The sequence below is a fragment of the Hylobates moloch genome, unplaced genomic scaffold (genome assembly GCF_009828535.3).
Source record: "Hylobates moloch isolate HMO894 unplaced genomic scaffold, HMol_V3 SCAFFOLD_7, whole genome shotgun sequence".
NCBI classification, from domain to species: domain Eukaryota; kingdom Metazoa; phylum Chordata; class Mammalia; order Primates; family Hylobatidae; genus Hylobates; species Hylobates moloch.
Window position 1 is genome coordinate 132,454,629 of NW_026652282.1, and position 20,853 is coordinate 132,475,481.

Consider the following 20,853-nt stretch of genomic DNA (forward strand, 5'->3'; position numbering starts at 1 on the left):
GACCTATCTATTTGTATATTTGATTTGTGCCTGTTTTTCTTTTATTTCTGTTTAGGTAACCCTGTTTGCTATAATGAATTATTCCCTCCCACCATTATGCCTTCCCCTTGAGTCTCTTTCAGAACCAGTCATTTAACTTTAGATAGAAAGATTTTTCAGAATTGTGCTAAATTGGATGAAAATCCCTGGGGTTCTTTTTCAGTTCTGTCTAAATCATGGGCTCTGTGAAGGCTGTGTGATCATTTCAGAATCTTTCATTGGTTTCAGCATGAGCTATATATTTTTTAAGTTCATTTGTGTCTTTTGAAGAAATTCTACACACCTGAGACTATGCTACAGATCTTTACTGAAAGTCTCCAGGTAACACTTCTTAATATATTTTCGGCATAAGTAAAATACTTTTGTTCTGTAAACGATGGCAAATGTCATCAGAAGAAATTAGGTTTCAGAAAGAACTTCTAAAACAAGCAAATCATTGTATTACTCTTAAATTTTATTAACGTCTTCAGTTTGTGCGTCATTTAAAATGAGACATGTGCTTTAAAAAGCATTCTTATACATAAATAGACCAAGGAACAGTTAGGTAATTGATCCCTAAAACATGCACATCAATTTTATTCAGGTGTGTATAAGAAAGGGAAATAAGCTTTAAACCTTTTTCTTTGGATTAAAAACATCTGGAAATTATTCAGGAATGCCAAATGTTTTTCTGGAACAGATGTATTTTCCAATAGGAAATGCTGATGCAATTAAGAGGCATTAGTGTTGATAAAGAAGACTGGAAAAACATTTGTGCTATGCTAGATAAACAAGAAAAGAGTTCAAGTGGGCCTAAGATCTGTGTCAAATAAATGAATCAGGTAGCATGAATTGAAAGGTTTGGATAGAAGAACAGGTACCATGAGCCAGATTATGGGACACATATATGTTCAAGGCACATGACCAGGCTAAACAGGTGGCTAGATTCTACAGACTAATTTGTTCATTCACTGAGAAAGTGTAAAATGTAATATAATTTCAATTTAATGGCACTTATTGATAAATAAATGCAATTGGATCTAGGGTTAGAAAATGTCTTCCTTTCAGATACACACCAGAAATGCATACTAGATAACAGATGCCAGTAGCAATATGATGACAGTCCAATTTTCTTACACTGCAGTTAAATGGTTGTTAAACTCTTTTGTATTAATTCTATATGTCATACTGTCTATTCTCTTTCAAGTTTCACAAAAGAAGTCATCAAAACTAGGCAGATTTAAGAATTTATTTAACCACAAAGAATGCTCAAACTATTATTCAACAGGAGTCAAGCCCAAACCCTGGAGTTGACTGCTGACCGTATTCGGTTTGGGCTTTTCCCAGAATGGAAACACTTTTCCCACACTACCTCCCTTTGCACAGCTAAAATGCTAGCACATCCACTGTGGTTCCCTTCTTTCTTTGGCAAGTCAGAGGAATTTACCTCCCCACCCCCTCTACTACATATTCTATTAGCGACACGATTGCCCTAAATATTCACAGAAGAAAAAGGAACACATTTAAAAAACTGCAACCTTCAACAATATTTAAACCTTCATCTTCCCAAATCAACTGCAATGGGAAAACAGAAGATATCAAGCTATCCACTGTATTGTGAATGATCAGCACACTGAACTTTATTCCTGAAAGTCAATATTAGGAGGACAAGGATAATTCTGTGTGCTTCTAATGGGCTACCAAAATGTTCCCCATCTAACTGAAATAAGAATGTTTCATACTTTACTTGTCTGAGCTCTTAGAAGGAAGCAGCACCAACGTCATTACAATTCCCCAAATAACAACTATTATCCATTTATATTGTTTTGAAGCACCTAAAACTTCTCAATAACAAAAGACATTAAATGAGATGTTAGCAATACTGTCTCTTGAATACTTTTGTGTGCACATACAAAGTTTCTCCATAGTTTTAGTAGATAGCTCGTAAGACTAGTGGCGACAGCTTTGTGCAATTAAGAACAAAAATGTTTCTCTAAATAGATGACACTAGTTAACAAACCAAAGAAACAAAAGCCTTTTTAAGGCTACTGCTGCAATGAATGGTTCAGTCTGAAGTTCACAGGAATAAATCGGTTGATAAGACAAAGATAAACCTGAAGGCATGGAACAAGATTTTAAAAAGTGAGAAGAGGGTTGAAGAGACTGACAGATACCATCTGTCAGTAAGTGAAAGGCTTGAGTCACATGGATTGCTTTTAACTCCTTGTTCTCTCATATCCTTGGTTAATGATAACTTTTTCTTTCTTATTTCTTCACACAGCTTGGCCATGTAAATCCACCACAGAGAGGTGAAACAATGATATAGATGAACACCTGGAGGGAGGAGGAGAGCAATTTTATTTTCTTGAATCAATCATATTATTCTAAATAATATACATAGGAAAGTAGACCCTTATTAAGAAATACTTCTGATTCCATTAGAGTAGCAGTTATGTAGTAATGGAACACACTAATCAAGTATTTTCCAAGACAGAAGTGTAGTTAAAACTGTCCTTTTTGGTATAACTCACACCCACTTGAATTCTAGCGTTTCCTTCAATGGGAGAGAAAGCAGTGGGGTTGTTGCTCTTCACTGGTAACTCGGCAGAATCAAGGCTAAATGAGCAACTCATACTGATGTGTCATTAACAAGTCATAAAAAATTCACAAATAACCATAATTCTCCTGAAGTATGATTTCGTTAATTATATTTTTAGGTTTTGCACATAAATTTTAGTTTTGATTAATATAATATAAGAATATATTTTAAAAGTCTGAGTAGAAGGCTTTCATCTATATCACTTATGAGCAAGAACACTGCTATGAACTGTTCAGTGCATAATGACACAATAATTACGATGACCAAAACAAAGAAAAGCAGATGATGTAAGTAACACTGCAAAAATACTGGTGCTATTACAGATGTGTTTGCTTTTTAATTCTAGATTATAATTTTAAATTATATTATAAAATAGTCACTACTTGTTCACATTATTGTATCACAAAAAATAGATTTTAAACATTAGGTTCACTGCATTAGTCACTATTTTATTTTTTAATTTTTTATTTTATTTTATATTTTTTTTATTTTATTTTATTTATTTTTTTTATTTTTTATTTTTATTTTTTTGTAGAGATAGGGTGTCACTATATTGATCAGGCTGGCTTCAAACTCTTGGCCTCAAGTGAACCTCCTGCCTCAGCTTCCCAAAGTGCTGGGATTTCAGGCATAAGCCACTACGCCTGGCTTTATTTTGCTTTAAATTACAACTTTTTGAGATCTTTAAGTGACTGATTTCATTACTTGCAAGCTTGGAAAAGGATGCATTTATGAACTGCATGCCCTTTGTTCCAAAAGTGAGCAAAGCATTTTGCCTTGTAGGGAACTATAAATATTGCCAGGGTTGGGGGGCAGATTACAGCAGATTCTGTTTATTAATGAATAGGTTGAACTTCTGACATCATATTCACACATACACACACATACTCACACATACACATGCCACAAATGTAAAGTTTACCAACTTGATGTAAAGTTGACTATTTGTCACAGCTGTAATATAAGGATTTTTCAAGCTGAAGTACATCTCGTTAGGTGACAACAGCTTTTGGCAAAGATTGATATTGCATTTAGAGCTGTGCTCTGCATGTAATAAGTAATCAGTAAATATATTCTGAATTTAACAATAATTCAGCTGCACAAATCAACCTAAACTCCCAGACCAAATAATAAGTAAGAAGCTAAGCTCAGGAGCCTAAAATGTGATATTAGGAAGAGAAACCTGAGCAAGGAACCATTCAAGGCCATAACAATTACTTCCAGTATAAAATCTACAGATCTATGACTGCTCTTCTCTTTTAGATAAATTCAGCTGTCTAAGGCAGAGGACCCTCAAGCTGTGGTAGAGGAGGAGCAGGGTCAGAGGTATCTGCTTGGAGGTAACTTTGGGCTTCTGGACATGACTGGAGGATGGGGAGGAAATACAACCTTATCTGACCATGAACAGGGTAAAGCACCCCCCACCAGTTAGCAATAGTTTTTAAAGTTGTGGTTTAGGACCTCTTTACACCCTCAAAAATTACTGAGGACTCCAAAGAGTTCTTGTTTAAGGGGGATTATAATTATCAGCATTTGCCATATTAGAAATTAAAACTTTAAAAATACATAATTAACTTAAAAATAAAAACAATAAACCCATTACATATAAACAGAAATGTCTTTATTTAAAATAACATTTCTGTGAGGTCAGTTTTATATGTCTCTTCATATATATAATAATTCTCAATAGGAAGGAGGGGTTTAAGTAGAGATATTTCATAGTGACTTCATAGGAAAGCCACTGCCTGGTCATGTGTTTCACTATTAAAAGACACATGTAGCTCATTTCAGAGTGTTAATCACTGAGAAATAATTCTAGTACCTAATTTCTTAGAGATTGAAAAATAAAGCCATACACTAAAAGGACAAAAACTTACAATTGATACGATGATGATGATAATAGTGAGCTTGAGGTTCTTCATACACATGGCTCGAGCAAGATTTCTGCTGGTAGTTTTGAAGGTGACAGACTAGAAAAGAGGCGAGAATTGTTTAACCTCTGGCACTGACTACATGAATGATTTGCAGTAACAACCTGCGAACATTTTACTTCCATTAATTCTGTTTAAGTCCAATGATCTCTCTTTACAAGTAGAGACTGGCCATTCATACTCACTAGTTGCCAAAAGCAAGACTCTGCCAGGCCTATCATAAGCAGTATCAGTCCAATGAAAAGGCTTCCCCCTTTTTTCTTCTCCACTGCAGCAATGCACATGATGTTGAGCACCAGAATTGCTTCTTCCCGCTAGTGGAAAAGCATTTTCCTCTCTATACTTCCAATAAGAAAGGCTCTTTTAACACCAGCTGACTGCAAGCACATTCGCCTATTCTGCCCAGTACAATTCTGGGGCTTTGAGCCATAAAAACCTGTTTGATTTCTGTAGGAAGATATGTATTTACTTTTGTGAGGGCCAAAACCCATAGAACTTCATTCCTTCTGCTATCCATTTTCTTTTGCATCATCAATTTCTCAGTATCTACTTAACAATTCAGACCAGGACACAAAGGCAAACAACCAACCGACAAAACTCCCTAATAATCCAGCAAGTCCACTCTGGGTATGTACCCAACAGATGTATGCACAAATTCACTAAAAGACATATAGAAAAACGTTTTGGACAGCACTACTTTTCATACCTTAAACTGGAAACCACCCAAATGCCCATCAACTGTACAATGCATAAATAAATTATAGGAGAGTCATAACATGGAATACAATACAGTAATGACAATTCACAATCTACTACTACATTTATACAATTTACCACAGATGAATCTCACATACATCATTTTGAGCAATAGAAACTTGACATAAAATACCTGGTACATTTTAGTATTTATTTTGAGACACGGTCTTGCTCTGTCACCCAAGCTGGAGTGCAGTGGCACAATTACGACTCACTGCAGCTTTGACCTCCTGGGCTCAAACGATCCTCCCACCTCAGCCTCCTGAGCAGCTGGGACTATAGGTGTGTGCCACCACTCTCGGCCCCTGCTATGTTTTATTAATCTATGTGGAGAAATCAGGACAGCGGCCACCTTTGGAGAGGAGTAGTGACTAAACGAACGCAGAAGGGAGCTTCTGGGGTACTGTTCGTGCTCTAGTTCTTAATTTGGGTATTGGTTCTACATGGTATGTTCACTTTGTGAAAACACAACAGGTTGTATGCTTACAGTTGATGCACTTATGTATATTATACTTCAACATATTGGTTTTAAAAAATCCACTCCCTTAACCATAGATTCATCTCCAACCACATACTCCACAAAGTCTCTGCAGTAGAACAACTGACAGGGGCACCAGTCTTTGGGTTTCACTTGATGAAGAGTGCACAGGATGCCACCTGGAGGCACAGACCAAAACTGATTACATCTAGAGCTAAATATATATGTTGAATAGAATATATGCATTGACTAGAACTTTTGAGAAGAAACAGCAGTTAAGAAGAAACAGCAGTTAAAGTGAGGAGACAAAAAAAGCAATGGGGGCAAACAGTCCTTAATGGAACAAAGTTAATATGAGAAACAAGATAGAATAATAGTAATAAAACAATTTCTAATAAGTATCCTCAGATACAAGACATAATTGCACTAATTTTAAACAAAGTCATGAGAGGACATAAAAAATTAGATAACATAAGACAACATTCCAAAAACTATATTTTAATAAAATGGCATAATTTTTTAAAAGCAGAACATAAATGAGCAAAAGCAGCTTCTGCAGTAACAATTCAAAAAATTTGCTCTGAAAACAGCAAAATGTCTAGGTTGTAAATTATGAAAGAAGATGTAAGATACATGGAAAACTGATCAAGCAAATCCAGGATCAATTTATACGATCAACAGATACTTAACATGTGCTTATTATGTGCCTGGTACTGATTTACGCACCTATTAGCAGTCACAGGAGAGAATACAGCCAAAAGAGAAGGATCAATAATCAAGGGACTAACTGAAGAAAATATCCCCCAAATAAGAAAGACTTGAATCTTCAGACTAAAAGGACCTACCCATCATGTGGCAAGAATATTGAAAAAAGGCAAATGTTTAGTAACATTTCACACCTCCGAGCTTTTGTTTCAACTCTATTTTTTTCTGCCTTGAAGTATAATTGGCAAATAAAAATGGTATATATTCAAGGTATACAATGTGATATTCTGATATATGTATACATTGTGAAATTATTACCATAATCAAGCTAAGTAAAATATCCATCACCTCACATAGTTACTTTTTTGGGTATGTGGTGAGAATGCTTAAGATCTATTCTTATAGCATATTTCAAATATTCAATACATTATTATTAACTATAGTTGCCATGCTGTATGTCTGGTATCCAGAACTTATTCATCTTATAACTGTAAGTTCATACACTTTGACCAACATCTCTCCATGTCTCCCACCCCCTGGCAACCACTGTTTTACTCTCTGCTTTTAGGAACTGAACATTTTTTTTAGATTCCATATATAAGTGAAATCATACAGTATTTATCTATCTGTGTCTGGCATATTTCACTTAATATAATGTCTTCTAGTTTCACCCACATTTTAGAATTTTTTTTTCTATTCTGTGAAAAATGCCATTGGAATTTCAATAGGGATTGTGTTGAATCTGTGTATTGCTTCGGGCAGTATGAACATTTTAATAATATTGATTCTTCCAATCCATAAATGTAAGGTATCTTTCCACTGACTTGTGTCTTCTTCAATTTCTTTCATCAATGTTTTATAATTTTCAGTGTGCACATTATTACATCCTTGGTTAAATTTATTCCTAACTCTTGTACTCTTTTTGATGCTATCATAAATGGGATTTTTAAAAAATTTCCTTTGATTCCTGTTCCAAGATGGCCAAATAGGAACAGCTCCAGTCTACAGCTCCCAGCGTGAGCGACGCAGAAGACCGGTGATTTCTGCATTTCCAACTGAGATACCGGGTTCATCTCACTGGGGCTTGTCAGACAGTGGGTGCAGGACAGTGGGTGCAGCCCACCAAGCGTGAGCCAAAGCAGGGTGAGGCATCGCCTCACCTGGGAAGCATAAGGGGTCAGGGAATTCCCTTTCCTAGCCAAGGTAAGCTGTGACAGATGGCACCTGGAAAATCGCATCACTCCCACCCTAATACTGTGCTTTTCCAACGGTCTTAGTAAATGGCACACCAGGAGATTATATCCCGTGCCTGTCTTAGTAAATGGCACACCAGGAGATTATATCCCGCGCCTGGCTCGGAGAGTCCCACACCCACAGAGCCTTGCTCATTGCTAGCACAGCAGTCTGAGATCGAACTGCAAGGTGGCAGCAAGGCTGGGGGAGGGGCGCCCGCCATTGCTGAGGCTTGAGTAGGTAAAGTGGCCAGGAAGCTCGAACTGGGTGGAGCCCACCACAGCTCAAGGAGGCCTGCCTGCCTCTATAGACTCCACCTCTGGGGGCAGGGCATAGCTGAACAAAAGGCAGCAGAAACCTCTGCAGACTTAAATGTCCCTGTCTGACAGCTTTGAAGAGAGTAGTGGTTCTCCCAGCACAGAGTTTGAGATCTGAGAACACACAGACTGCCTCCTCAAGTGGGTCCCTGACCCCTGAGTAGCTATCTGGGAGGTACCCCCCAGTAGGGGCAGACTGACACCTCACATGGCCAGGTACCCCTCTGAGACAAAACCTCTAGAGGAACGATCAGACAGCAACATTTGCTGTTCAGCAATATTCACTGTTCTGCAGCCTCTGCTGCTGATACCCAGGCAAACAGGGTCTGGAGTGGCCCTCTGGCAAACTCCAACAGACCTGCAGCTGAGGGTCCTGTCTGTTAGAAGGAAAACTAACGAACAGAAAGGACATCTACACAAAAACCCCACCTGTATGTCACCATCATCAAAGACCAAAGGTAGATAAAACTACAGAGATAGGGAAAAATCAGCAGAAAAACTGAAAATTCTAAAAATCAGAGCGCCTCTCCTCCTCCAAAGGAACGCAGCTCCTCACCAGCAACAGAACAAAGGTAGACAGAGAATGACTTTGATGAGTTGAGAAAAGAAGGCTTCAGACGATCAAACTTCTCCGAGCTAAAGGAGGAAGTTCGAACCCAGCACAAAGAAGCTAAAAACCTTGAAAAAAGTTTAGATGAATGGCTAACTAGAATAACCAATGTAGAGAAGTCCGTAAAGGACCTGATGGAGCTGAAAACCATGGCACGAGAACTATGTGACAAATGCACAAACTTCAGTAGCCGATTTGATCAACTGGAAGAAAGGGTATCAGAGATTGAAGATCAAATGAATGAAATGAAGCGAGAACATAAGTTTAGAGAAAAAAGAATAAAAAGAAATGAACAAAGCCTCCAAGAAATATGGGACTATGTGAAAAGACCAAATCTACGTTTGATTGGTGTACCTGAAAGTGACAGGGAGAATGGAACCAAGTAGGAAAACACTGCAGGATATTATCCAGGAGAACTTCCCCAACCTAGCAAGGCAGGCCAACATTCAAATTCAGGAAATACAGAGAATGCCACAAAGATACTCCTCGAGAAGAGCAACTGCAAGAAACATAATTGTCAGATTCACCAAAGTTGAAATGAAGGAAAAAATGTTAAGGGCAGCCAGAGAGAAAGGTCGGGTTACCCACAAAGGCAAGCCCATCAGACTAACAGCTGATCTCTCGGCAGAAACTCTACAAGCCAGAAGAGAGTGGGGGCCAATATCCAACATTCTTAAAGAAAAGAATTTTCAACCCAGAATTTCATATCCAGCCAAACTAAGCTTCATAAGTGAAGGAAAAATAAAATCCTTTACAGACAAGCAAATGCTGAGAGATTTTGTCACCACCAGGCCTGCCTTACAAGAGCTCCTGAAGGAAGCACTAAACGTGGAAAGGAACAAACAGTACCAGCCACTGCAAAAACATACCAAATTGTAAAGACCATCGAGGCTAGGAAGAAACTGCATCAACTAATGAGCAAAATAACCAGCTACATCATAAGGACAGGATCAAATTCACACATAACAATATTAACCTTAAATGTAAATGGGCTAAATGCTCCAATTAAAAGACACAGACTGGCAAACTGGATAAAGAGTCAAGACCCATCAGTGTGCTGTATTCAGGAAACCCATCTCATGTGCAGAGGCACACATAGGCTCAAAATAAAGGGATGGAGGAAGATCTACCAAGCAAATGGAAAACAAAAAAAGGCAGGGGTTGCAATCCTAGTCTCTGATAAAACAGACTTTAAACCAACAAAAATCAAAAGAGACAAGGCCATTACATAATGGTAAAGGGATCAATTCAACAAGAAGAGCTAACTATCCTAAATATATATGCACCCAATATAGGAGCACCCAGAATCATAAAGCAAGTCCTTAGAGACCTACAAAGAGACTTAGACTCCCACACAATAAAAATGGGAAACTTTAACACCCCACTGACAACATTAGACAGATCAATGAGACAAAAAGTTAACAAGGATATCCAGGAATCGAACTCAGCTCTGCACCAAGCAGACCTAACAGACATCCACAGAACTCTCCAAGCCAAATCAACACAATATACATTCTTCTCGGCACCACATCGCACTTATTCCAAAATTGACCACGTAGTTGGAAGTAAAGCACTCCTCAGCAAATGTAAAAGAACAGAAATTATAACAAACTGTCTCTTAGACCACAGTGCAATCAAATTAGAACTCAAGATTAAGAAACTCACTCAAAACCGCTCAGCTACATGGAAACTGAACAACCTGCTCCTGAATGACTACTGGGTCCATAATGAAATGAAGGCAGAAATAAAGATGTTCTTTGAAACCAACGAGAACAAAGACACAACATACCAGAATCTCTGGGACACATTTAAAGCAGTGTGTAGAGGGAAATTTATAGCACTAAATGCCCACAAGAGAAAGCAGAAAAGATCTAAAATTGACACCCTAACATCACAATTAAAGGAACTAGAGAAGTAAGAGCAAACACATTCAAAAGCTAGCAGAAGACAAGAAATAACTAAGATCAGAGCAGAACTGAAGGAAATAGAGACACAAAAAACCCTTCAAGAAATCAATGAATCCAGGAGCTGGTTTTTTGAAAAGATCAACAAAATTGATAGACCTCTAGCAAGACTGATAAAGAAGAAAAGAAAAGAGGAAGAATCAAATAGACGCAATAAAAAATGATAAAAGGGGATATCACCACCAATCCCACAGAAATACAAACTACCATCAGAGAATACTATAAACACCTCTACGCAAATACACTAGAAAATCTAGAAGAAATGGATAAATTCCTGGACACATACACCCTCCCAAGACTAAACCAGGAAGAAGATGAATCTCTGAATAGACCAATAACAGGCTCTGAAATTGAGGCAATAATTAATAGCCTACCAACCAAAAAAAGTCCAGGACCAGATGGATTCACAGCCGAATTCTACCAGAGGTACAAGGAGGAGCTGGTACCATTCCTTCTGAAACTATTCCAATCAATAGAAAAAGAGGGAATCCTCCCTAACTCATTTTATGAGGCCAGCATCATCCGGATACCAAAGCCTGGCAGAGACACAACACAAAAAGAGAATTTTAGACCAATATCCCTGATGAACATTCATGCAAAAATCCTCAATAAAATACTGGCATATAGAATCCAGCAGCACATCAAAAAGCTTATCCACCATGATCAAGTGGGCTTCATCCCTGGGATGCAAGGCTGGTTCAACATACGAAAATCAATAAACGTAATCCAGCATATAAAAAGAATCAAAGACAAAAACCACATTATCTCAACAGATGCAGAAAAGGCCTTTGACAAAATTGAACAGCCCTTCATGCTAAAAACTCTCAATAAATTAGGTATTGATGGGACGTATCTAAAAATAATAAGAGCTATTTATGACAAACCCACAGCCAATATCATACTGAATGGGCAAAAACTGGAAGCATTCCCTTTGAAAACTGGCACAAGATAGGGATGCCCTCTCTCACCACTCCTATTCAACATAGTGTTGGAAGTTCTGGCCAGGGTAATCAGGCAAGAGAAAGAAATAAAGCGTCTTCAGTTATGAAAAGAGGAAATCAAATTGTCCCTGTTTGCGGATGACATGATTGTATATCTAGAAAACCCCATCGCCTCAGCCCCAAATCTCCTTAAGCTGATAAGCAACTCCAGCAAAGTCTCAGGATACAAAATCAATGTGCAAAAACCACAAGCATTCTTATACACCAATAACAGACAAACAGAGAGCCAAAATCATGAGTGAACTCCCATTCACAATTGCTTCAAAGAGAATAAAATACCTAAGAATACAACTTACAAGGGATGTGAAGGACCTCTTTAAGGAGAACTACAAACTACTGTTCAACGAAATAAAAGAGGACACAAACAAATGGAAGAACATTCCATGCTCATGGATAGGAAGAATCAATATCATGAAAATGGCCATACTGCCCAAGGTAATTTATAGATTCAATGCCATCCCCATCAAGCTACCAATGACTTTCTTCACAGAATTGGAAAAAACTACTTTAAAGTTCATGTGGAGCCAAAAAAGAGCCTGCATTGCCAAGTCAATCCTAAGCCAAAAGAACAAAGCTGGAGGCATCATGCTACCTGACTTCAAACTACACTACAAGGCTACAGTAACCATAACAGCATGGTACTGGTACCAAAACAGAGATCTAGACCAAGGGAACAGAACAGAGGCCTCCGAAATAATACCACACATCTACAACCGTGTCATCTTTGACAAACCTGACAAAAACAAGAAATGGGGAAAGGATTCCCTATTTAATAAATGGTGCTGGGAAAACTGGCTAGCCATATGTAGAAAGCTGAAACTGGATCCCTTCCTTACACCTTATACAAAAATTAATTCAAGACAGATTAAAGACTTACATGTTAGACCTAAAACCATAAAAACCCTAGAAGAAAGCCTAGGTAATACCATTCAGGACATGGGCATGGGCAAGGACTTCATGTCTAAAACACCAAAAGCAATGGCAACAAAAGCCAAAATTGACAAATGGGATCTAATTAAACTAAAGAGCTTCTGCACAGCAAAGGAAACCACCATCAGAGTGAATAGGCAACCTACAGAATGGGAGAAAATTTTTGCAATCTACTCATCTGACAAAGGGCTAACATCCAGAATCTACAAAGAACTCAAACAAATTTACAAGAAAAAACCAAACAACCTAAAAAGTCAGGAAACAACAGGTGATGGAGAGGATGTGGAGAAACAGGAACACTTTTACACTGTTGGTCGGACTGTAAACTAGTTCAGCCACTGTGAAAGACAGTGTGGTGATTCTTCAGGGATCTAGAACTAGAAATATCATTTGACCCAGCCATCCCCTTACTGGGTATATACCCAAAGGACTATAAATCATGCTGCTATCAAGACACATGCACACATATGTTTATTGTGGCACTATTCACAATAGCAAAGACTTGGAACCAACCCAAATGTCCATCAATGATAGACTGGATTAAGAAAATGTGGCACATATACACCATGGAATACTATGCAGCCATAAAGAAGGATGAGTTCATGTCCTTTGTAGGGACATGGATGAAGGTGGAAACCATCATTCTGAGCAAACTATCGCTAGGACAAAAAACCAAACACTGCATGTTCTCACTCATAGGTGGGAACTGAACAATGAGAACACCTGGACACAGGAAGGGGAACATCTCACACTGGGGCCTGTTGTAGGGTGGTGGGAGGCAGGAGGGATAGCATTAGGAGAAATACCTAATGTAATGGAGTTAATGGGTGCAGCACACCAACACGGCACATGTTTACATATGTAACAAACCTGCACGTTGTGCACATGTACCCTAGAACTTAAAGTATGATAAAAAATATATATATTTATAAAAAAATTAAAAATAAAGAAAAAAGAATTAAAAGAAAAAATTTCTTTTTTTTTTTTTTTTTTTTTTGAGATGGAGGTCATCCCTCTGTAACCCAGCCTGGAGTGCAGTGGTATGATCATAGCTCTCTGCAGCTCTGAATTCCTGGGTTCAAGCAATTCTCCATCTTCAGCCTCCCAAGTAGCTAGGACTACAGGTGCACCCAATCACAGCTATTTTTTTTGTTTGTTTTGGTTTTGTAGATATAAGGTCTCACTTTGTTGCCCAGGCTGGTCTTGAACTTCTGGATTTTAGAGATCTTTCAGCTTTGGCCTCCCAAAGTATAAGTATTAGGATTATAGGTATGAGCTACCATGCACAGCCTTGATTTATTTTTCTAATAGATTGCAATCTACATAGTAACAATGCGATTTAGGGTGGGGAAAAGACACTCCAGAAAAAATAACTATGTGATTTAGGAGGCTTTGGATCACACCAAGTGGAGCTGGAGATTGAGATAAAGCCAGAGGGCAGTCAGTCAACAATGCCTACACAATGAAACCCCAATAAAAACTCTGAACACTAAGGCTTGGGTAAGCTTCCCTGTTAGGCAATGCTGTGTACATTTTGTCACACACTGATGCCAAGAGAGCAACGTGTCCTGACTCCATGGGAAGAGGACAACAGAAGCTCTACATCTGGTATCTTCCCAAACTCCACCCTGTGCACTTTTTTTTCCCTTGGCTGGTCTTACTATGTATAATTTGCCTGTAATAAACCATAACTGTGAGTATAATAGTGTTCACAGAGTATTATAAATCCTTCCAATGAACTATCAAATCTGAGGGTGGTTTGGGGAATCCCCAAACTTGCAGTTGGTGTCATTAAGTGAGGGTGGACTTAAGTAAACTGTATAGTTGTTCATGCCATGGCTCCAGCGTGAGTGGATGGCTTGACTGAGATCCTGTTGCTCTGCCCCTCTGTGTTGCCAATCAATTTGGCCTTGAGACCTCACTAAGTTCTGTAAGCCATAGTACCTTTTTTACCTCTTTCCATCCAATATGGGACAAGAATATCTGGGAATAAGCCTCCCCAGTGACATGGGATAAACTTACATCTAAAATGCTGATCATCAATGCTTTCAGAAGAGAAAAATTTTGATCAAAAGGGGGAAATGAGAAAAGAAAAACAGCTCAGAGCAGCCTGAGCTATGTGAGGTATATAAAATTCATCAGACCCAGAAGACATGAGTACGGAGACTTCAGTCACACTCCCAACACAATGCCCAGGGGGGCAACTGCTTAAAGGCATTTTGTTGCTGACCAGCTGCCTCAACCATTATCTTCATGTTCCTGGAATCTGTGATACAAAGGACAATGTATAGCCAATCAATAGCTTATGCTATTTTAATGTAAATTCTTGGTAAACAAATTAGATACTGCCTCTCCTTTTTTTCCTTTAAAAACCTACTTGTAACTGCTGCAAATTAGAACATATATTCAGAGCAACTTGAATCTATGCTCCTGGGTTGCAGTCCTCAAACTTGGCCCAAATAAAAAACGTGTAAACTGTATAGTTGTTGAACTTCTCAGATACCTAAACTCTTCATGCACTGAAATGCAGCAATATTCAGAGAATTTTGAGAGAAAATGACCTTAACCCTAGAATTCTACACCAGTCAAAACATTGTTCAAATATGAGACCAAAATAACACTTTTGTTCTTGAAGGGATTATCATCCACAAACTCGTATGAAGAAAATGTGTGAGGATATACTACAAACAAAGACTAATTCACAATAAATAATTCAAGAAAGAGAAAGATGATGTAGATGAGAAAAAGCAGTGAGGAATGAAACTAATAACTCTGAACATAGTTGTGTGATTCAACAGGTTGTAATGGAGATTCCTCCACCACCCTCAGGTCAACATCTGAACACTGACAAACCAACTGTTTAAAACAAGTTCACCTATAAAGAACAATTGTTAGATGTTGCCCTAAGATATGCCTATGTCCTAATCCCTGTGAATGTGACATATGTGATATTATCTGGAAAAGGGGTCTTTACAGATGTGATTATGTCAAGAATCTTGAGATGAAGAGAGTATCCTGGGTTATCCATATGATCCCTAAATGACATCACAAATGTCTCTAGAGGAGGAAAGTAGATGGAGGCTTGACACACATGCGAAGGAGAAGGTGATGTGAACATGGAGGCAGAGACTACAATGATATAGTCACAAGCCAAGAAATACTGGCAGCCACCTGAAGCTGGAAGAGGCATGGAACAGATCCTCTCCTAGAGCCTCTGGAAGGAGTGTAGCCCTGCTAACACCTTAATTTCAGCCCAGTTAAACTGATTTTGAACTTCTGAAATCCAGTAGTGGGAGAAAATAAATTTTTGTTGTTTTAAGCCACCAAGTTTGTGATAATTTGTGATAGCAGCCACAGAAAGCTAATAACCATATATAAAAAGTTGAAAACCAAATATAAAAAGGCACTCTTAAAACCAGCCAAAGGGGGCCAGGTGTGGTGGCTCATGCCTGTATTTCCAGCACTTTGGGAAGCCAAGGTGGGAGGATCACTTGAGCCTGGGCATTTGAGACCAGCCAGAGCAACATAGGGAGACCCCTGTCTCTAAGAAAAATTTAAAAAATTAGCTAAGTGTGATGGCACATGCCTGTGGTCCTACTTGGGAGGCTGAGGCAAGGCAGGAGGATCACTTGAACCTGGGAGGTGGAGGCAACAGTAAGCTGTGATCATGCCACTACACTCCAGCCTGGGTGACAGTGAGAGACTCTGTCTTAAAAAAACAAAACAAACAACAACAACAACAATAAAAACAGCCAAAGGGGGGCTAAGAATCATCATTTTTCAAGTAAGACTAAGAGAGATGACAATCTCTTCGAGAACATATGAAAACCAAAGAAAAATGGAATGGCATTTTTAAAGCACTGAAATTAAAAAACAAAAAACTGCCATTGTGAAAAACTAAAAAACCATATGCAAAGAAAGTATTCTTTAAAAAAATGATGAAACAGATTTTCAGACAAAAGCTTAGAGAATCTCTCATCAGTAGATCAACATTACAAGAAACAATAAAAGAACTTCTTCAGTTTGAAGCAAACAAAATCGTACACTGAAACAGAACTGCAGAAAACAATAAACAACAACAGAAAGAATTATAGGCATATCTCCTTTTATTGTACTTCACATTATCGCACTTCATGGATGCTGGGTTTTTTTTTTTTTTTTTGGCAAATCGAAGGTCTGTGGAAACCCCATGATGAGACTAGCAGCACCATTTTTCTGGGGTTTTTTTTTTTGGTTTTTTTGTTTGTTTTTCTGGTTGGCCTGCACTTTTTGTTTCTTTTTATTATTATTATTACACTTTAAGTTCTAGGATACACGTGCAGAACGTGCAGGTTTCTTACACAGGTATACACGTGACATGGTGGTTTGCTGTACCCATCAACTCATTATCTACATTAGGTATTTCTCCTAATGCTATCCCTCCCCTAGCCACCACTCCCCGACAGGCCCCAGTGTGTGATGTTCTGCTCACTGTGTCCATGTGTTCTCATTGTTCAACTCCCACTTATGAGTGAGAACATGCGGCAGCAACATTTTTCTAACAGCATGTGGTCGCTTCATGTCTGTGTTTTGGTAATTCTTATAACATTTCAAACTTTTCATTATTTTCATTCTATCTGTTATGACGATCTGTGACCTTTGATGTTACTATTGTGATTGTTTTCGGGTGCCATACACTGTGCCTATATAAGATGATGGAGCTAACGGATAAATGTTGTGTGTCCTAACCGTTCCACTGACCAGCTATTCTCTTCTCTCTCTCCCTCTCAGGCCTCCCTATTTGCCGAGACACAATACTGAAATTTGGCCAATTAATAACCTTACAATGGCATCTATGTATTCAAGTGAAAGGAAAAGTCACACATCCCTTGCTTTAAATCAAAAGATAAAAATAATTAAGCTTAGTGAGTAAGGCATGTCGAAAGCTGAGATGGGCCTAAAGCTAGGTGTCCTGTGACAAACAGTTAACCAAATTGTGAATGCAAAGAACAGTCCTTGAAGGAAATCAGGAGAGCTACTCCAGTGAACACACGAATAAGAAAGCAAAACAGCCTTACTGCTGATATGGAGACTGTTTTACAGGTCTGGATAGAAGATTAAACCAGCTATAACATTTCCTTAGTCCAAAGCCTAATCCAGAGCAAGGCCCTAACTCTTCAACTCTATGAAGGCTGAGAGAGGCAAGGAAGGTGCAGAAGAAAAGTTTAAAGCTAGCAGAAGTTGGTTCATGAGGTTTAAGGAAAGAAGCCATCTCTATAACATAAAAGTACAAGGCGAAGCAGCAAGTGCTGAGAGAGAAGCCACAGGAAGTTACCCAGGAGACCTAGCTAAGATCATTGATAAAGGTGGCTATGCTAAACAACAGATTTTTCAATGTAAACAAAACACCCTTCTTTTGGAAGAAGATGCCATCTAGGACTTTCATAGAGAGAAGCCAATGCCTGGCTTCAAAGCTTCAAAGGATAAGCTGATTCTTATTAGGGACCAATGCAGCTGATGACTTTAAGTTGAAGCCAATGGTAATTTACCATTCTGAAAATCTAGGGCTCTTAAGAATTATGCTAAATATACTCTGCCTGTGCTCTTGAAATGGAACAACAAACCTGGAAGATAGCACATCTGTTTACAGGATGGTGTACAGAAGATCTGTGGAGATCTGCTGCTCAAAAAGAAAAGATTCCTTTCAAAGTATTACTGCTCTTTGACAATGAACCTAGTCACTCAAGAGCCCTGATGGAGACTTATGAGGAGATAAATGTTGTTTTCATGCCTGTGTGAAAGGAAAATAAATCTTGGGGCCCCCAAATCACTAAGCTAAAGGGAAAAGTCAAGCTGGGAACTGCTTATGGCCAACCTGCCTCCCATTCTATTCAGTCACCCCTCTGCTCATTGAGATAAATGCCTATCTGATTGCCTCCTTTGGAGAGGCTCATCAGAAACTCAAAAGAATACAACCATTTGTCTCTTATCTATCTAAGACCTGGAGGCCCCCTCCCCACTTCGAGCCTTCCCGCCTTTGCTTCGAGTTGTTCCACCTTTCCAGGCCGAACCAATGTTCATCTTGCATATGTTGACTGATGTCTCATGTCTCCCTAGAATGTATAAAACCAAACTGGGCTTTGACCACCTTGGGCACATGTTGTCAGGACCTCCTGAGACTGTGTCACAGGTGTGCACTCTCAACTTTGGCAAAATAAACTTTCTAAATCAACTGAAACCCGTCTCAGACTTTCGGGGTTCACACCTGCTAATACAACATCCATTCTGCTGCCCATGAATCAAGGAGTGATTTCAACTTTCAAGTCTTGTTATTTAAGAAAAACATTTAGTATAGCTGCCACAGATAATGATTCCTCTGATGGATCTGGGCAAAGTAAATTGAAGACCTTCTAGAAAGGATTCACCATTCTAGATGCCATTAAGAACATTCATGATTTGTGGGAGGAAGTCAAAATATAAACATTAACAGGTGTTTGGAAGAAGCTGATTACAACCCTCACAAATGACTTTGAGGGGTTCAAGACTTCAGTGGAGTGAGTAACTGCAGATGTGCTAGAAATAGAAGAGAACTAGAATTAGAACTGGAACCTGAAGACATGACTGAACTGCTGCAGTTTCTTGATAAAACGTTAATGAATGAGGAGTTGTTTCTTATGCATGGGCAAGGAAAGTGGTTTCTTGAGATGGCAACTGTTCCTGGTGAAGATGCTGTGAACACTGTTGAAACGACAACAAAAGATTTAGAAAATTACATCAACTCAGCTGATAAAGCAGTAGCAGGGTTTGAGAGGATTGACTCCAATTTTGAAAGAAGTTCTATTGCCAGTAAATTGCTATCAAACAGCAACACATGCTACAGAGAAATCTTTTGTGAAAGAGTCAATCAATGTGGTAAACTTCACTGTTGTCTTATTTTAAGAAATTGCCACAGCCACCACAACCTTCAGCAACCACCAGCCTGATCGATCAGTCAGTAGCCATCAAGATCAAGGTGAGACCGTCCACCAGCAAAAAGATTAAGACTCACTGAAGGCTCAGGTGATTGTTAGCATTTTTTTAAGCAATAAATTATTATGCTTAGTGAAGTAAGCTAGACACAAAAGGGCAAATTTTGTATGATCCCACTTGTATGACATATCTAGAATAGGCAAATTCACAGAGACAGAAAGTAGATTAGAGTTACCAGGGGCTGAGAGTAAGGGGAATGAGGAGTTATTATTACTTAATGGTTACAGAGTTTTTGTTAGGGGGTGATAAAAAAGTTTTGGAAATAGCTAGTAGTGATGGATGCACAACATTGTGGATGTAATTAACACCACTGAATTGTGCACTTTAAAAAGGTTAAAATGGCAAAATTTTATGCTATACATATTTTACCACAATTTTAATAATGTAATATACTAAATTCCACTGAAGTGTACCCATTAAATGGGCAATTTGTATGGCCTGTGAGTTATTTCTCAATAGAGGTGTTAAAAAACAAATAGAGATGGTTAAAAAAAAAACAATTTAAAAAGTACTTGAGTAATCAAAATAAAAAAAAGAAGAGGATGGGGCAAATAAAAAACAAAGAGCAAGATACCTACACCTAACTCTTTTAAAATTTGCATTACATGTAAGTGGAATAAGCACTTCAATTATAAATATACTTCATATACTCAAGAAGGTAGAGGAAAGTATGCACATGTTAAGGAGACACATGGAAGATACAAAAAGATCCAAAACAAACTTGTAAAGATGAAGCATACACAAAGACAGAAACAGCAGATTGCAAACTGCAGAAGAAAAGGTAAGTAAACTTGAAGACATAGCAATAGAAAGTATTCTAAATGAAACACAGTGGAAAAAAGACTTAAAAATGAACAAAGCATCAGTGAGTTGTGGGACAGCTTCAAGTGGCTTAATACAGATGTAACTGGAAGCCTAGAAAGAGCTAAACATTTTCATAATTTGATGAAAACTACAACAAACTCAAAGCCAAACAAACATAAAGAAATATATACCAAGGCATATATATTATAATCAAATTTCTTAGAACCAATGATAAAGAGAAAATCTTTAAAGCATCCAGAAGAAAAAGAAATACACTTTATGTATGTAAGAATGACAGCAGAATTCTTGTCAGAAACAATGTAAAAGACAGTGATGAACCACCGTTCATCAAGTATTAAAAGAAAAAAAAAATCACTGACCTAGAATTCTGTACTCAGTGAAAATATCTTTCCAAAAAAAAGGAAGTGAAATAAAAACTTCTCAGACATAGCAAACCTGAAAGAATTCATTTCCAGTAGACCTACACACTTGAACTACA

General features: G+C 38.2%; 1 protein-coding gene across 3 annotated transcripts in view; it reads right to left on the reverse strand.

Annotated features, from left to right (window-relative positions):
* Positions 1 to 472: 472 nt before the first annotated feature.
* The window catches only part of VAMP7 (vesicle associated membrane protein 7), a 57,998-nt gene continuing 37,617 nt past the window's right edge, over positions 473 to 20,853 (reverse strand). For 2 of the 3 annotated variants that reach the window (XM_032757821.2, XM_032757822.2), the window contains exons 7-8: positions 4,495 to 4,587; positions 473 to 2,352 (exon numbers count right to left, since the gene is read on the reverse strand). In XM_032757821.2, coding sequence (XP_032613712.2) covers positions 2,284 to 2,352; positions 4,495 to 4,587 — 162 coding nt within the window. In that variant the 3' untranslated portion in view covers positions 473 to 2,283. The remainder of the gene's footprint in view (positions 2,353 to 4,494; positions 4,588 to 20,853) is intronic. The other variant, XM_032757823.2, reaches the window with a different exon arrangement.